The following is an 11,467-nucleotide window of genomic DNA, read 5'->3' as shown; positions in this document are numbered from 1 at the left end:
GACTGGGGTTAGAGAACACCCCGGATAGAGCGCGCTGCTGCTGATGATTCGGCCGATGCAAGAGGAACTGTGGACACGGATGATCGACGTCAATTTGGCGGAGACACATCTGGGCCACCGCCCGTGTCTCGACCCTTCTGCATGCAAAGGGCAACTCTCCTGGTGAACGGTGTTCGGCCGTGGGACTGGAATTCTTTTCTCGCGACACCTTTCTTGGCTAACTCTCACTCAGTCTTTTCAGATTCTCTCGAGCAGCTTGAGATGATCGGCTTCATCCTGCCTCTCTCGTATAGCGCCACTCCAGAGGCTCGTCCAGCGTGCACTACCGCCAGCTGTCTAAAGGCGCTGTACCTCGTCGTTGGCCGGAGACATGGGTGTCCCAGCCTGCTTTTCCGTCAACCTGGCTCGAGCAGCCTAGTGCGTCTACGCTCTCCAGCGTGTCCCTTTTTGACTTCACCTGCTGCGCGTGGCAACCCGGGGTCTCAGAGGGGGTGAGGAAATGTTTCACAGCTCCGAAATTCTCGTCGGGCTGGCAAAGCGGAGCGACCAGAGCTTCCTCTGGACAACGGTCTCGTCGTACGGACTTTAGCGCACTCATTGGGGACAGAGCTACCCGGTGGAAATCCCAGCGGGTAGCTCTGTCCCCAATGAGTCCCTGTGTCTCTACGCCAGTGCTTTGAGGACTCACGAACAGACTGGCACATAAAAGGTGGTCAGTGGCTCGGTTGAGCGAGGTCCTCGCCCTTCTCGTAGGCCCCAGTTTCTTGAGCGTCCCATGGGCGATCCGGCACCGCGGACAAGGACCCATATGGAGAGGGGAACTTGCTACCAAGGTGGCTCCATGGGGGGACAGAGCTGTACGAACTGCATGCTTTTCCTGGTGTACGGTCTCCCGGCATCAGGGAAGACGAGTCTTTGTCGACAACTCTGCTCTTCCGGTGACTTCGCTGAGGCCGTTGGAATCACTCACTCCGAGTGTGTAAACGGGCCTGATGGACGTGAATCCTCCCGAACACTTGACTCGTATCCTTGTCGTCAGGTCCATATACACCATGTCTGTTTTGATGCCATTGAGAGAAAGCTGTATGATAAGTTCCTTACACAAGAAAGTGTACAAAGGGTAACATCCCTCCTTGCCGGGCAGTGCGAAAAGGAAGTCTTCGGATGGCCTCCTCATCAGTCAGGCCACCGAACGAGAGATCAGCTGCTCTCTCTTCTTCTAGGACCACAGGCTATAGCGACGACCTGCACACCCTCACTCCACGCAGAGTTGAGCTCTCCGACTGCCACCAGTCAGCTGACCGTTGAAGCGCGAGAGAAGCGAAGGCCGTCAGCACAGACTACAGATTCATGGCGGGCGAACGTAGACAACAAACGGGAAGAAGGCGATCATGACTTCTCTCCGACGATACCACAAGCAGCTGCTTCCGTTCGAGGCGCCCCGGTTTCGACAAAACCAAGACAAGGTGATGAAGCTCCGAGGGGAGGCAAACAAGATGCCAAAACTACACGGGAAGCAGGTCAGCGGATCCTAGTTCCGACGCAGGGAGGACAATTTCTTCAAGCGCATGTGGTAGAAGATCCCTCTCGTTTCCTCGGTGCACATACAGAGGAAGACAAACCTTTGTCTCTCCCATGCACGGCCCAAAACACAGAAGTGCCACAGATTTGTACAAGCGAGTACCAAACGACGAAGTACGGATTTCCTCCCGTGTGCGATGGGACTGACAAAAGAAGTACTTCAGCGGTGGTTGGTCCTGACAGGAAAATACTTCATTTCAACAGAGCTATCTGGCGCTTGGCGCGACGCCTGGCTGCAGCCCGCGTCGAGAGCTTGGTCGAGGCCGCCTTTCGCAGTGAGCGGGCACCAGAGATGCCGGAAGGAGAAACGCGAGTCCAGTGCACAGGAAGAAAAGATGAGTACGAAGGCGAGCATGTAGTAGCCGAGTCACAGAAGAACGGTAAGCCAGATGACAGAGAAGAATGCGGAGGGGGGACCCATGAGCTGGACCAAGTAACGAACGGTCTCCCTCATTGCTCTCGCCTCCTTGGAGAGAGGCACGTTCACAAAGGGGATCCCGCAAGGTGCATTTACCGTCGCAGCGGACAAGACGGTCGAGAGTCCAGCATCGCTGTTCCAAAAGCGGTTGGGTCGGTGAAGCGCGTGGACGCCGGGCAAGGACGTAGCTGTACGGGCCGTGAAAGTAGGAGAGAATACGGGCGGGAAGAAGGGCTTTGTGGCGACAGACCGTCTGACGGGTATGGTCATGCTTCATTTGCTTCTTCCTCTCCCTGGGCCCCGGTCTGTTCTCTTAAGGGGCCAAGGCAAGGCAGCACCAGGCTTCGCCCATCTCCTTCCTTGAACACTTCTTCATTCTGTCTTCGACGGCGTTCAGCATCGTCTCCCCCGTACTTCTCGCTTTCTTTTTCTCCACCCCGTGCCCCTGCACTCAACACATCAAGCGCTACTGCCCGCTTATTATCTCGAGACGTTTTCAGTGCTCCTCCTCCTCCTTGTGGCCTGCATGTGATTTTGGTCGATGACACCATGCATCTAGGGTCGATGCGGAAGGAGTATTTCCGTTTGGCAACTAAATGTGGGTAGTTTTGCCTCACCATATCATCATGCTTCTTCGTTCTCGTCCCATTGTTCCGCACTTGAATTGTACAGGCGCTTCACTCTACTGGATACTCACTTCATCCGGATGACATCGGGGAGATACGGCAGGAGTGTGTTTCTTTGTCTATGCGCTCGCCGGGTGTGTGTGAATAGACTTTTTACGTTGGTCGCTAACTTCTCTGCTGAGTCTCTCGTTTCTTTGGAAAGTACGCCTTTTTTCCGCTGTGTTACATTCGTGTCTCTCGTATATGCGTGTCACTATCTCTCTTGAGCAGCGCATCACTGCCAGTATTTTCCTGGTCAACCTCTGCTCATCGGGAATACCACCCGGCACCTGTTCGGTTCACTCGATACTCCTCTTCTCTACTTCCCTAGAGACACCAACACAACTGAGTGTAACGTGTCCCAGCTAGTGTTTTTGCAGAGCAACGAGATTCCGTTGTTTTGTCTTTATTCTATGCTGCTTGGTAAGCGGCGGATGCTGGAGGCACGTCTACTGGGAAAAGTACGGGCGAGGGGGGCGAAGCGCGGTAGACACTCCAGGCTTTTTCCTTCTTACATCGTGACTGAGTTGGCTAGGATGCATGTATAGATACACTCCGATAAACACCAAGACCTCGTGTCGTTCTCCATGTCGGCGGAGGTGGACAAACATGCGTACGTGTGCAGTTGCTCCCCACTCCTGCGGAAGATGGTAGTCTTTGACGGGTGGTCGAGAGCCAACTAACGTATTATGTCCTCCTTTAACATTTTTGGTATGTTTGTTGGTCGCAGGGAACTGCGCGTTTCATCAAGTGTTTCTTGACACTCCCCTCGACGAATGCATGCGTCGGAATCGTCTCCGGCAGTCTACGTATCCCACCAGGCTGTCATCTTCACACCTTCGAGAGCGTGTAGACTTGTCTTCAGCACCTCATTCAAGACCACCAGTGAGTTCCCAAGGCGAACCCCAGGGACGCTCGGGTGTGGGTGAGGAAGGTTCGGCGCTGAGAGGGACCAGGAGTTGTGTAGGGGGGTTGACATCTGGTGACAGTCGACGAGGCCTCCGAGATGATGCAGCGACAGAGGAGAAGCCGAAGTGCGTCGATCGAAAATCTGCGTCTGAGCACGAAAGTTCGCCTGCCACGGAAAAGGACAGGGGAGGAGCTTTCGAAAAGAAGCATATGAGAGAAACAGCCTCCATAGCTGAGGCATATTCTCCTGAAAGTGAAGAGAACCTGGGAGTACCAGACATGTCGCTGCAAGCACCCGTTCAGGTGCCCCAGCAAATACTGCTGCGGCACCATGCGATGTTCCGCCTACGACACGAGAAGCGAGCCACGAAGCAAAACCACAGTCAGCGGTCTCCCGGGAGAGAACAAGAGACGGGAGAACACTGGAAGGTAACACCTGACGGAGACGAAGGAGAGTCAGAAAAAGGAGAACTGCAGAAAAGGGGAGACACAACAAAGAAAGAGAACCACACAGGAACAGAGTTTGCGGGGATGCCACCGGATCGGCCGGATAACGCAGGAATTCCCGGAGATCCCGGTGCCGAGACAGCTTCTCTTTTTCGAGAGAAACACGGCGGAAGTTTTCCGGAGTTTCATCCGTTCTCTCGTACAGTCTCCGCCGACTTGTCTAGTGTTGTCCGTGCTAGTCATCATAGCGGGAACGGTTCTACCTTCCCCTTTATTCCCGGCACTTGTGAATGTCCTCCTTCTTGTCACTACCACAGTCAGCAACAGTCTTCTCCTCTCTCGGCCTCCCAGCGCTGTCCGTGCTGTGCATACTACCCGCGTGTTCCTACCTCTCCTTTACCTCAGAGGGTTGCACCTACCTCGGTGGCCTTCTACTCTTCCCCGCTGTCGGCTGCAGAGCCCACACCATCTCTGAGCTCCGTTCAGCCTACGTGCAGGATGGTCGCGGACGCGCTGATTGCCTCGAGTCAGTGTCAGAGTATGGCGGAAGCTCGCAAGGAGGGGAGGGATAATCTTTCTTCCGAGCTCCTCCTCAAGAAGAAGTGGGAAGCTAGGTGGCCTGCATGTCACTCTTGGACGCTGCGAATGAGACAGCAACCGAATGATCGCATAGAGTTTGCAACAATAGAGGACTGCGTGAGTCTCAGCATTCATGACAGTCTCCCTTCAACATCTTTCACTATGCACATTCTTTTCTACAAGTTGGTCACATATTGGCTCCAGTTTTGAGCACACATGTAATTCTTCCGATGTCTCTAGACGGGCAGAAGTCAGAGCGAGCTGGAAGCTTCCATACGTTTCTAGTAGATCGTACTCCGGCGGTCTTCGATGACATATTTTGTGCGGCGTAGGAAGCGCGGATAAAGACGCCGCGCATTGGTTCGGGTGGAGAGAGAGACATCGACTTTGTCAAAGTGGGAGATCACGGTGTGCAGAAATAGAAGGGACTGTTCGGCCTTCATCTCTTTGGAGCCTTCAAGTATAGGGCAGGAGAGTCTGCGTGGCTGTGTGACAGCACGACATCTCCGTTCCAGTACATCCATGCTCTATAGCGTGTTGCACGCTCGCCGTATACTGAGGCTGGTTTGTACGTACTCTTTTCCAGGTGTTTGGGACTATCTTGCGTTTCTGGTCTCTATGGTTCACCGCTCATCCCTAGCCGTGAAGGATTGCTGATGGCTACCACGTTATCAAATGTCCAATACTGCTTGCTGCCAGTGAAAGCAGAGTACCTCTGCTGCAGAGCGTCGAATGTCTCAGGAAGGAGGTAGACCCACGGTGTTAGCTGTTCAAGCGGAAGCGGCTATGTGTCTTCGGTGGTGTAGTCTGGAAGATGTCTGAGCGTAGCCTGCCAGGAGAGTCGCCAGCTCGGGAAGACTGTGTGTCTAGTACATCTGCTCACTGTCGCAGGCAGCATGTGTCTACACAACTCCCGCTCGATCATCCCAACTGCACAGTTTAGATGGCTCGTAACTATGTATCCATAGTCACACACATACTGCGCTAGTTCAAGACGCTGTACGTCGCCTGTGCCTTTGAGATGAGTGTAGGGAGTGTTGGAGTTGTGGAGTTTCCACTGTCGAATCTGAAATCTTCAGGAGGCAGAGATCGTTCGCGCTTTGATTCGTTGTGGCTCCGCTGTGTGGACGCCTGCGGACGATTCAGAGGCTCCAGCAGCGAATATGGATGCTTCCACGGTGGAGGTCGGCGAGGCAGACAAGAAGATAAACACAAGGCGGAAAGAAGCATTAGATGAGTTAGAGACAACGCTCCGACGCCTCGTAACCGCGGCGCTGAACAGTATCCCCTCGGAGTCCCAGAGTAGGCTACACGGCGGGGGACCGCTCTACTCGAGCAAGAAACCACGCTCAACACGCTTTGTCGTCAGGCAAGGGATCTAAGCTACGGAAGCGCAAAAGAGAAGAGCCAACCCAGCCTAAGTGGATCTCCATGAGAAAGCACATGTTCTGGGTATCTGTTGCTTCATCCGTGTGTGCCGAACACCAGCCAGCAAAGCCCGCCGGAGAGACTTCGTTGTGCTGTGGCCTTCTTTATGCTTCGTGGGGGAGTACCAAAGAAAGCCGTTGCAAGTGCGCGCAGTTGAATGTTGTCGTTAGTGTTGAGTAATGAAGCAAAACTTGCAACAAGTACATCCCATCCAATTGTTCAAACAGAAGAGATAGTACACCTAGACATCTCCTTCTTCCAAAGAAGGTCAAACCTCCCAAGTAGCTTTCGGGTGTGATCGTTGGAGGTGTGGTGAGGTGCTCGGTGTCGACTGGTGACCGTTCAGAGGTGAAGAGATTCACGTTTCTGGCACAAGTCGCGTTACCCGCATACGCTTCCTTTCTGCTTCCTATCTTCTCGTGCATTTCCTGAGATAGTGTCACATGTGACCCGTTATTCATCTACATGTTCTCCATCTCGCGAGCAAATCTGTCCCGGCAGGAGAGCCCCCACCTGCGTTTGGCCTTTGTCTTCGAGTTCTCTTGTAACGAGCTCAGACCGTCCTTCTTGAGGTCGTGGAACCTCAGCGCGGAGAGTAAGCCTATCTCCATCCTACTCGATGTTGGTTCATTCCTTCAGACTGGAAAACGGTTCTAGCAAAGAGGTGGAGCGCCCGAAAGGCAGCCTGTTTAGAAGGTAGGCGTATGCTAGGTCAGCCTTTCACTGGATTTTTCTGTACGCACGCAGATGGTGATCTCCTCTCATTCGTTGGCGTCTCTCACCCTTGATGAAATGCGTCACAGAGCATCTGAAAACTGGACTCAGATCCGGGTGCCGGCCAACACCGCGCTACGCGTGCTGCTCAAGTCTAGGAGGTCCTGGGGTTCTTTCTAAGTGAATGCCACTATAGTGGATTCTACGACTTCCGAAGTTCAAGCTTACGAAGCGTTTTGACTTCCTAGGCTGCGACCTTCATCCGAGTTTATACGGAAATTGGGTCGGTGTAAATGCCGTCAGTTGACAGGCCTGGATAGCAATCTCACGTCAGGAAGGAAACCCCAGATCTTTCGTCTCAGAGGCGGGGCAAAACGGACGCGCTGGGAGCTACACACAGGTCTCACTTCTCTATCTATCAATTCTAACTGAGAGTCTTCCCCGAAGCAGAAGTTCACTGTCACGAGCACTACATCTCCGAGGCTGCCCTTGCCTACCAGTGAGTGCCGTGGTGATCAGATGTGGACGTTCTGTGTGTAGGTGCGCTGTACGTAGAAATCAATATGCCCATGGGCTCACGTGAACTGGGCGTGTCTGAGACCTCACAGTTCTCGTCCGCAGCAGGGAAATCTACCGCTGATTGGCTTCCTACGTGTCTATAACTACACGTAAGTACGTGAAGTTGAAGAGTGGTATCTACGTGCTGTTTTCTCCTGTGTCCGGCTCTCAGAGTATCGAAGACGCGCAGCGGAGTCGTCCGGTTTCACAAACAGACGGAAGGATTCGTTGGAAGGCCAAGAGAAAGACTCTGCAACTCCAGTTGCGTCGCCCTTGCCCACGCGAGACTCTCGCCGGGACACGGAACAACCGCTTCCTCTGAAGAGTGAACCAGACTCAGGAAATAGCAACCTAACTTTGCCTGAGCAACAAGGAGGCTACAGAGAGAAGTGGAAAAAGACAATCGCTCGGAGGCGTTCTGAAGTCACCACGCAAGCGATAGTTGAGGCGAGTGGCAGGTGTTCGGCTGTGACGCCGACAGGGAAAGTACATACCTTAGACAGGGAAAAGAAAGGGGGCCATAAAAAGAGCAAGAAGACGCGTAAAGAAAAAGCCTCCAGGAACAAGAACAGACGGGGCATAGAAAAAGAGAAAACCGATGATTCTGACGACTTTTTTCAGGATCTTCACGGGTTCGCAGATTATCTGGCGGACAGCTTCTTTCGTGCCTGTATGTCAGACTGCTCTAAAGTCGGCGACGTGGAAACCCAGGAAAGGGCACTCGCTAAATCCGTGAACGACCTGTCGCCGACAGTCGGAGTGCTTGTAGTCAAACCTCAGTCGTTCAGAGAGTCTCATGAACGAGAGCCTTGATAACCGTACGTAGTCTGCCCAGACATTATTCATGAACTTGGTTTTTGTACAATGTTCAAACGAGTCAAAGGAGAAGTCCTGCTTCCCACTTTGTTGTCACGCGGAATTGTCGCGCGTCGGCTCTATGTGACAGATGTAAAACAGAGATGAGGTTGAGAGGTCCAGAATTCATTCAGGTAAGCTACGTATCACCGAGCGTGTGAACACCTGTTGTCACGTCGCGCTCGACTAGACGGTCTTTACAGACTTGGAGACCTGGCCACAGGAAGTGACGCAAGTGTTCCAGGAGGAGTGAAAATGGCAGCGCATTTGCGAGGAAGTGTGTGGGTTTGTTTTACCCGTCGTTTATCGACGTCTGAAGTTGATTGCTTCTTGGTTCTCACCCAAGACTCCTTTCGGTCTCTAAGCATATGCAGCAGAAACGGTGGCTTGCTATAAAGCCGTTGATCGGCAGGAGAACTGTCCGGTCAGAATCACACGATCACAGTGAGGGTCTGTCCTCCCCGCGCTTAGAGAACGATGCTCCGTCCCGCAAAAGACGATAAGGGGTAGCCCCGACCGATAGCAGCTAGGGGAGTACACTCGGGGCGCATCCACACGCTTAAAAAAGGATTTGGTGGCAGCCGAGGACTGAGAGCCTCGAGAAGTCATTTGCCGTGGACACCTCTCGACAACAGGCGACCATCCCCGAAGGAGGGGAGACGAAGCTGCCACAATGTAGGGATCGTGCCGGTCCTCCAGCAGCCTCTCATGACGTCATGCTGCATGCGATTCATTACATGTAACATCGATTCTCCCAGAAACATCCGTCTCTCTTCCAAGTCCACGGTGGGGAGGCCTTGCGAGTCCACAGTCGCACAACTCCCCCGGTTAGTGGTGAGCTTCACTAAGAAACACACATGAACACTCGCTCACTGGAGTGTTGCTGAGTAACATCAGCCTATAGGCATTCCTTTCAATCAATTGAGATGCGGAATTCAAACGCATGACGGTGTACACGTATAAACGGCAGGTACGAATTGAAGCTTGTAGTCCGTCCTCTCTTGGCAAGACAAGGGAGTGACTGGCAATTTCTGTGTGCACGTACCAGTGATCACAGGTATGGATGTATGCATAACGATCTGTATGAAAGGCGTACGGTCACAACCGAACAAAAAAGAAGTAGGAAGCTACGTAGCTGCTTCTTGAGAGCTGTACACGCATGTATATATATATATATATACATGTTATATGACAACACAAGACATGCACACAAAAAGAAACATCATGCAGTCTGTCGTCTATCTGCCTACACTAGCAGAATGGCTTCCATTCCCCCTTCCCTCTATCCCTTGCCCGTGTGAAAACGACGGACCAGATCCGCCTTTTCTAAGCGTTTTTCGGTGCCTTATAGTCAGGGTTTTTCTTCAAGATGACCACGCCTTCAAGGACCTTCGCAAGAGGAACATCTGTACATACATGAGCCACACAACATACAGTCGAAAAGACCTCTGGAGATGACGCAAACCTATCCACCTCTCTTAAGACAACCTCTCTACGTACCATACCGCCAACAAGAATCTTTTCAGTAGCAACACTCTGGCGGCCTTCCTTTCTCCAAGGCGCTCCCTCAGCTTAGCTAGATCGACAGAAAGCCTCTATAATCAGATCATCATCCACTTATGTTTACCAAGTATTAAGCCACTATGCGAACAAACCTATCACATCTCACTTAGAGATATGCCTCCCTTCACACAGGGCAATGTTCGTCACATCCATCGACCAACCCAAGGAGTATACAGTGAACGGCACTAGAACATGCACGGAACCTACATATATATATATATATATAGAGAGAGAGAGAGAGAGACTGCGGCAGCGAATGAAGCTCTTGTCGTCGTTATACCTCATAGTCAATCTCTTTCTTATCTGATTTGCTGGCGTGAACTGAGGACTTACATTCATCGCTCGCGAGCTCAGCCCTCTCGCTATAACTTAAAAGTACCGGAGTTGTATGTGTCTGGAACGCTGTGATGGTCTTCGGCTGTCTTCCAACTTGACCGACAATATCGACAGCCTCTCCGACTCGAGCAGGTATACACACCATCTTCAGTTCTTCTTCTGCAATATCAGCACCGTCTCCGGCTTCTTCTTCTCCATCCATTTTTTCATCTTTTGCATGCTCCTCTGTCTTGTCATGAGATGCTGATGCCATGGCGACGTCAGCTCCTGTCGTAGAAGCACCTCCTTTCCCTTCAGTTTCCTCCGTACTTGACAAGGAGGCAGAGGCACCACCCGGCTGAGAGCACTGACTAGCAGGAGCTACGGTAAAGAGCATGCGGGGATGCATAGCCGGGAAGAGATAGTAAAGAAGGTAATGATACTGGCTGAAAGAACAAAAGGGAAAACAAGAGAAGATCAGAGACATAAGATAAGAGAACCCCGTTCATTCCTCTTATATTATACTGATCTATAACGTTTCTGAAAGTCGTACACGAGCTCGTAATATCACACCTCCCTTCCCTCGGAATAGGACGCGATCATCTGAAGACTTTCTCCACATGGAGTGCGCTTCGGTGTCTGTCTGTCACTACAAGAATAGACAAAGTGTTCGCGAAAAAACTCCTGGAGAAAAGAACCCCATAGAGAGTGTCAAAGCATGAAGTCCGACTGTACAGCCAAGAGCGTGGTACGAAGTGTATGTAAGAAAACTGCAGCAGCTGTCTAGCGATCTAACCTCATCCAACATGGTGATGAAGACAGCAGAGATGAAATGTTTTCGTCACCTACAAGCTGCGGAGTGACTCCTAGAGATGTCCACCCAAAGTTGCGGGGTGACTCCTAGAGATGTTCACTTCACCTAGTTTTTCGCTACGTAGAAGCTACGCGAGCAATGTACATACAGCATCTCAGCAAAAGCAAAGTAAAGCTTCCTTCACAGGGTCAGGTCTTTTTGTGGTCTGTTATAAAGCAGAAGAGACTTTGTCTTTCTTTACAGACACTTTTCCATCACCGGAGGTTCCTTGGGAGCAAGCATCAAGTTCCTCTGATAGCTTTAGGGGGGTGGGAGCCGAGCAACACCAGCAACAGGCATCAGGAAAGACAGAAAGACAGTGTTAAGTGCTAAGAGGCTCGGCTGTTATAGCTAACAATGTAGATGGATAGATTGTAAACCAGAGACGTGCGTTTTCCTCTCGCCTTGCCCCCTCATCCCCTCCTTTACCCCTCGCTCACACGTGAACCGTACGACAATGCGCTGTCAACGACAGGGATTGTTCCTCGACGTGTTTCACGTGGGAGGCTCTCAGAGAGTGTGAACTATTTCATTTGATAGAAAGACACAAGTCTGAGAGATATGCGGCTGCCTTCCTTACGT

At 51.9% G+C, this 11,467-nt stretch overlaps 2 protein-coding genes across 2 annotated transcripts; one reads left to right on the top strand and one right to left on the bottom strand.

Moving 5' to 3' along the window:
- Window positions 1-205: 205 nt before the first annotated feature.
- CSUI_002434 (l-seryl-trna) lies at window positions 206-8,112 on the top strand (the record flags this gene model as incomplete). The annotated part of the gene is made up of 5 exons (XM_068062635.1): window positions 206-2,597; window positions 3,395-4,716; window positions 5,679-5,901; window positions 6,667-6,723; window positions 7,472-8,112. The coding sequence occupies exons 1-5, from the start codon at window positions 776-778 to the stop codon at window positions 8,110-8,112; spliced, it is 4,065 nt and encodes a 1,354-aa protein (XP_067925390.1). The 5' UTR covers window positions 206-775.
- Window positions 8,113-8,608: 496 nt separating this feature from the next.
- Window positions 8,609-11,440, bottom strand: CSUI_002433 (26s proteasome non-atpase regulatory subunit). The gene is made up of 2 exons (XM_068062634.1): window positions 10,051-11,440; window positions 8,609-9,560 (listed from the first exon to the last, which is right to left on the bottom strand). Exons 1-2 carry the CDS (start codon window positions 10,517-10,519, stop codon window positions 9,481-9,483), a joined length of 549 nt encoding a protein of 182 aa, XP_067925389.1. The 5' UTR covers window positions 10,520-11,440; the 3' UTR covers window positions 8,609-9,480.
- Window positions 11,441-11,467: the final 27 nt, after the last annotated feature.

This window comes from Cystoisospora suis (genome assembly GCF_002600585.1).
Source record: "Cystoisospora suis strain Wien I chromosome Unknown contig_1029, whole genome shotgun sequence".
NCBI lineage: Eukaryota > Apicomplexa > Conoidasida > Eucoccidiorida > Sarcocystidae > Cystoisospora > Cystoisospora suis.
This window is presented reverse-complemented; position numbering and strand designations above follow the sequence as displayed.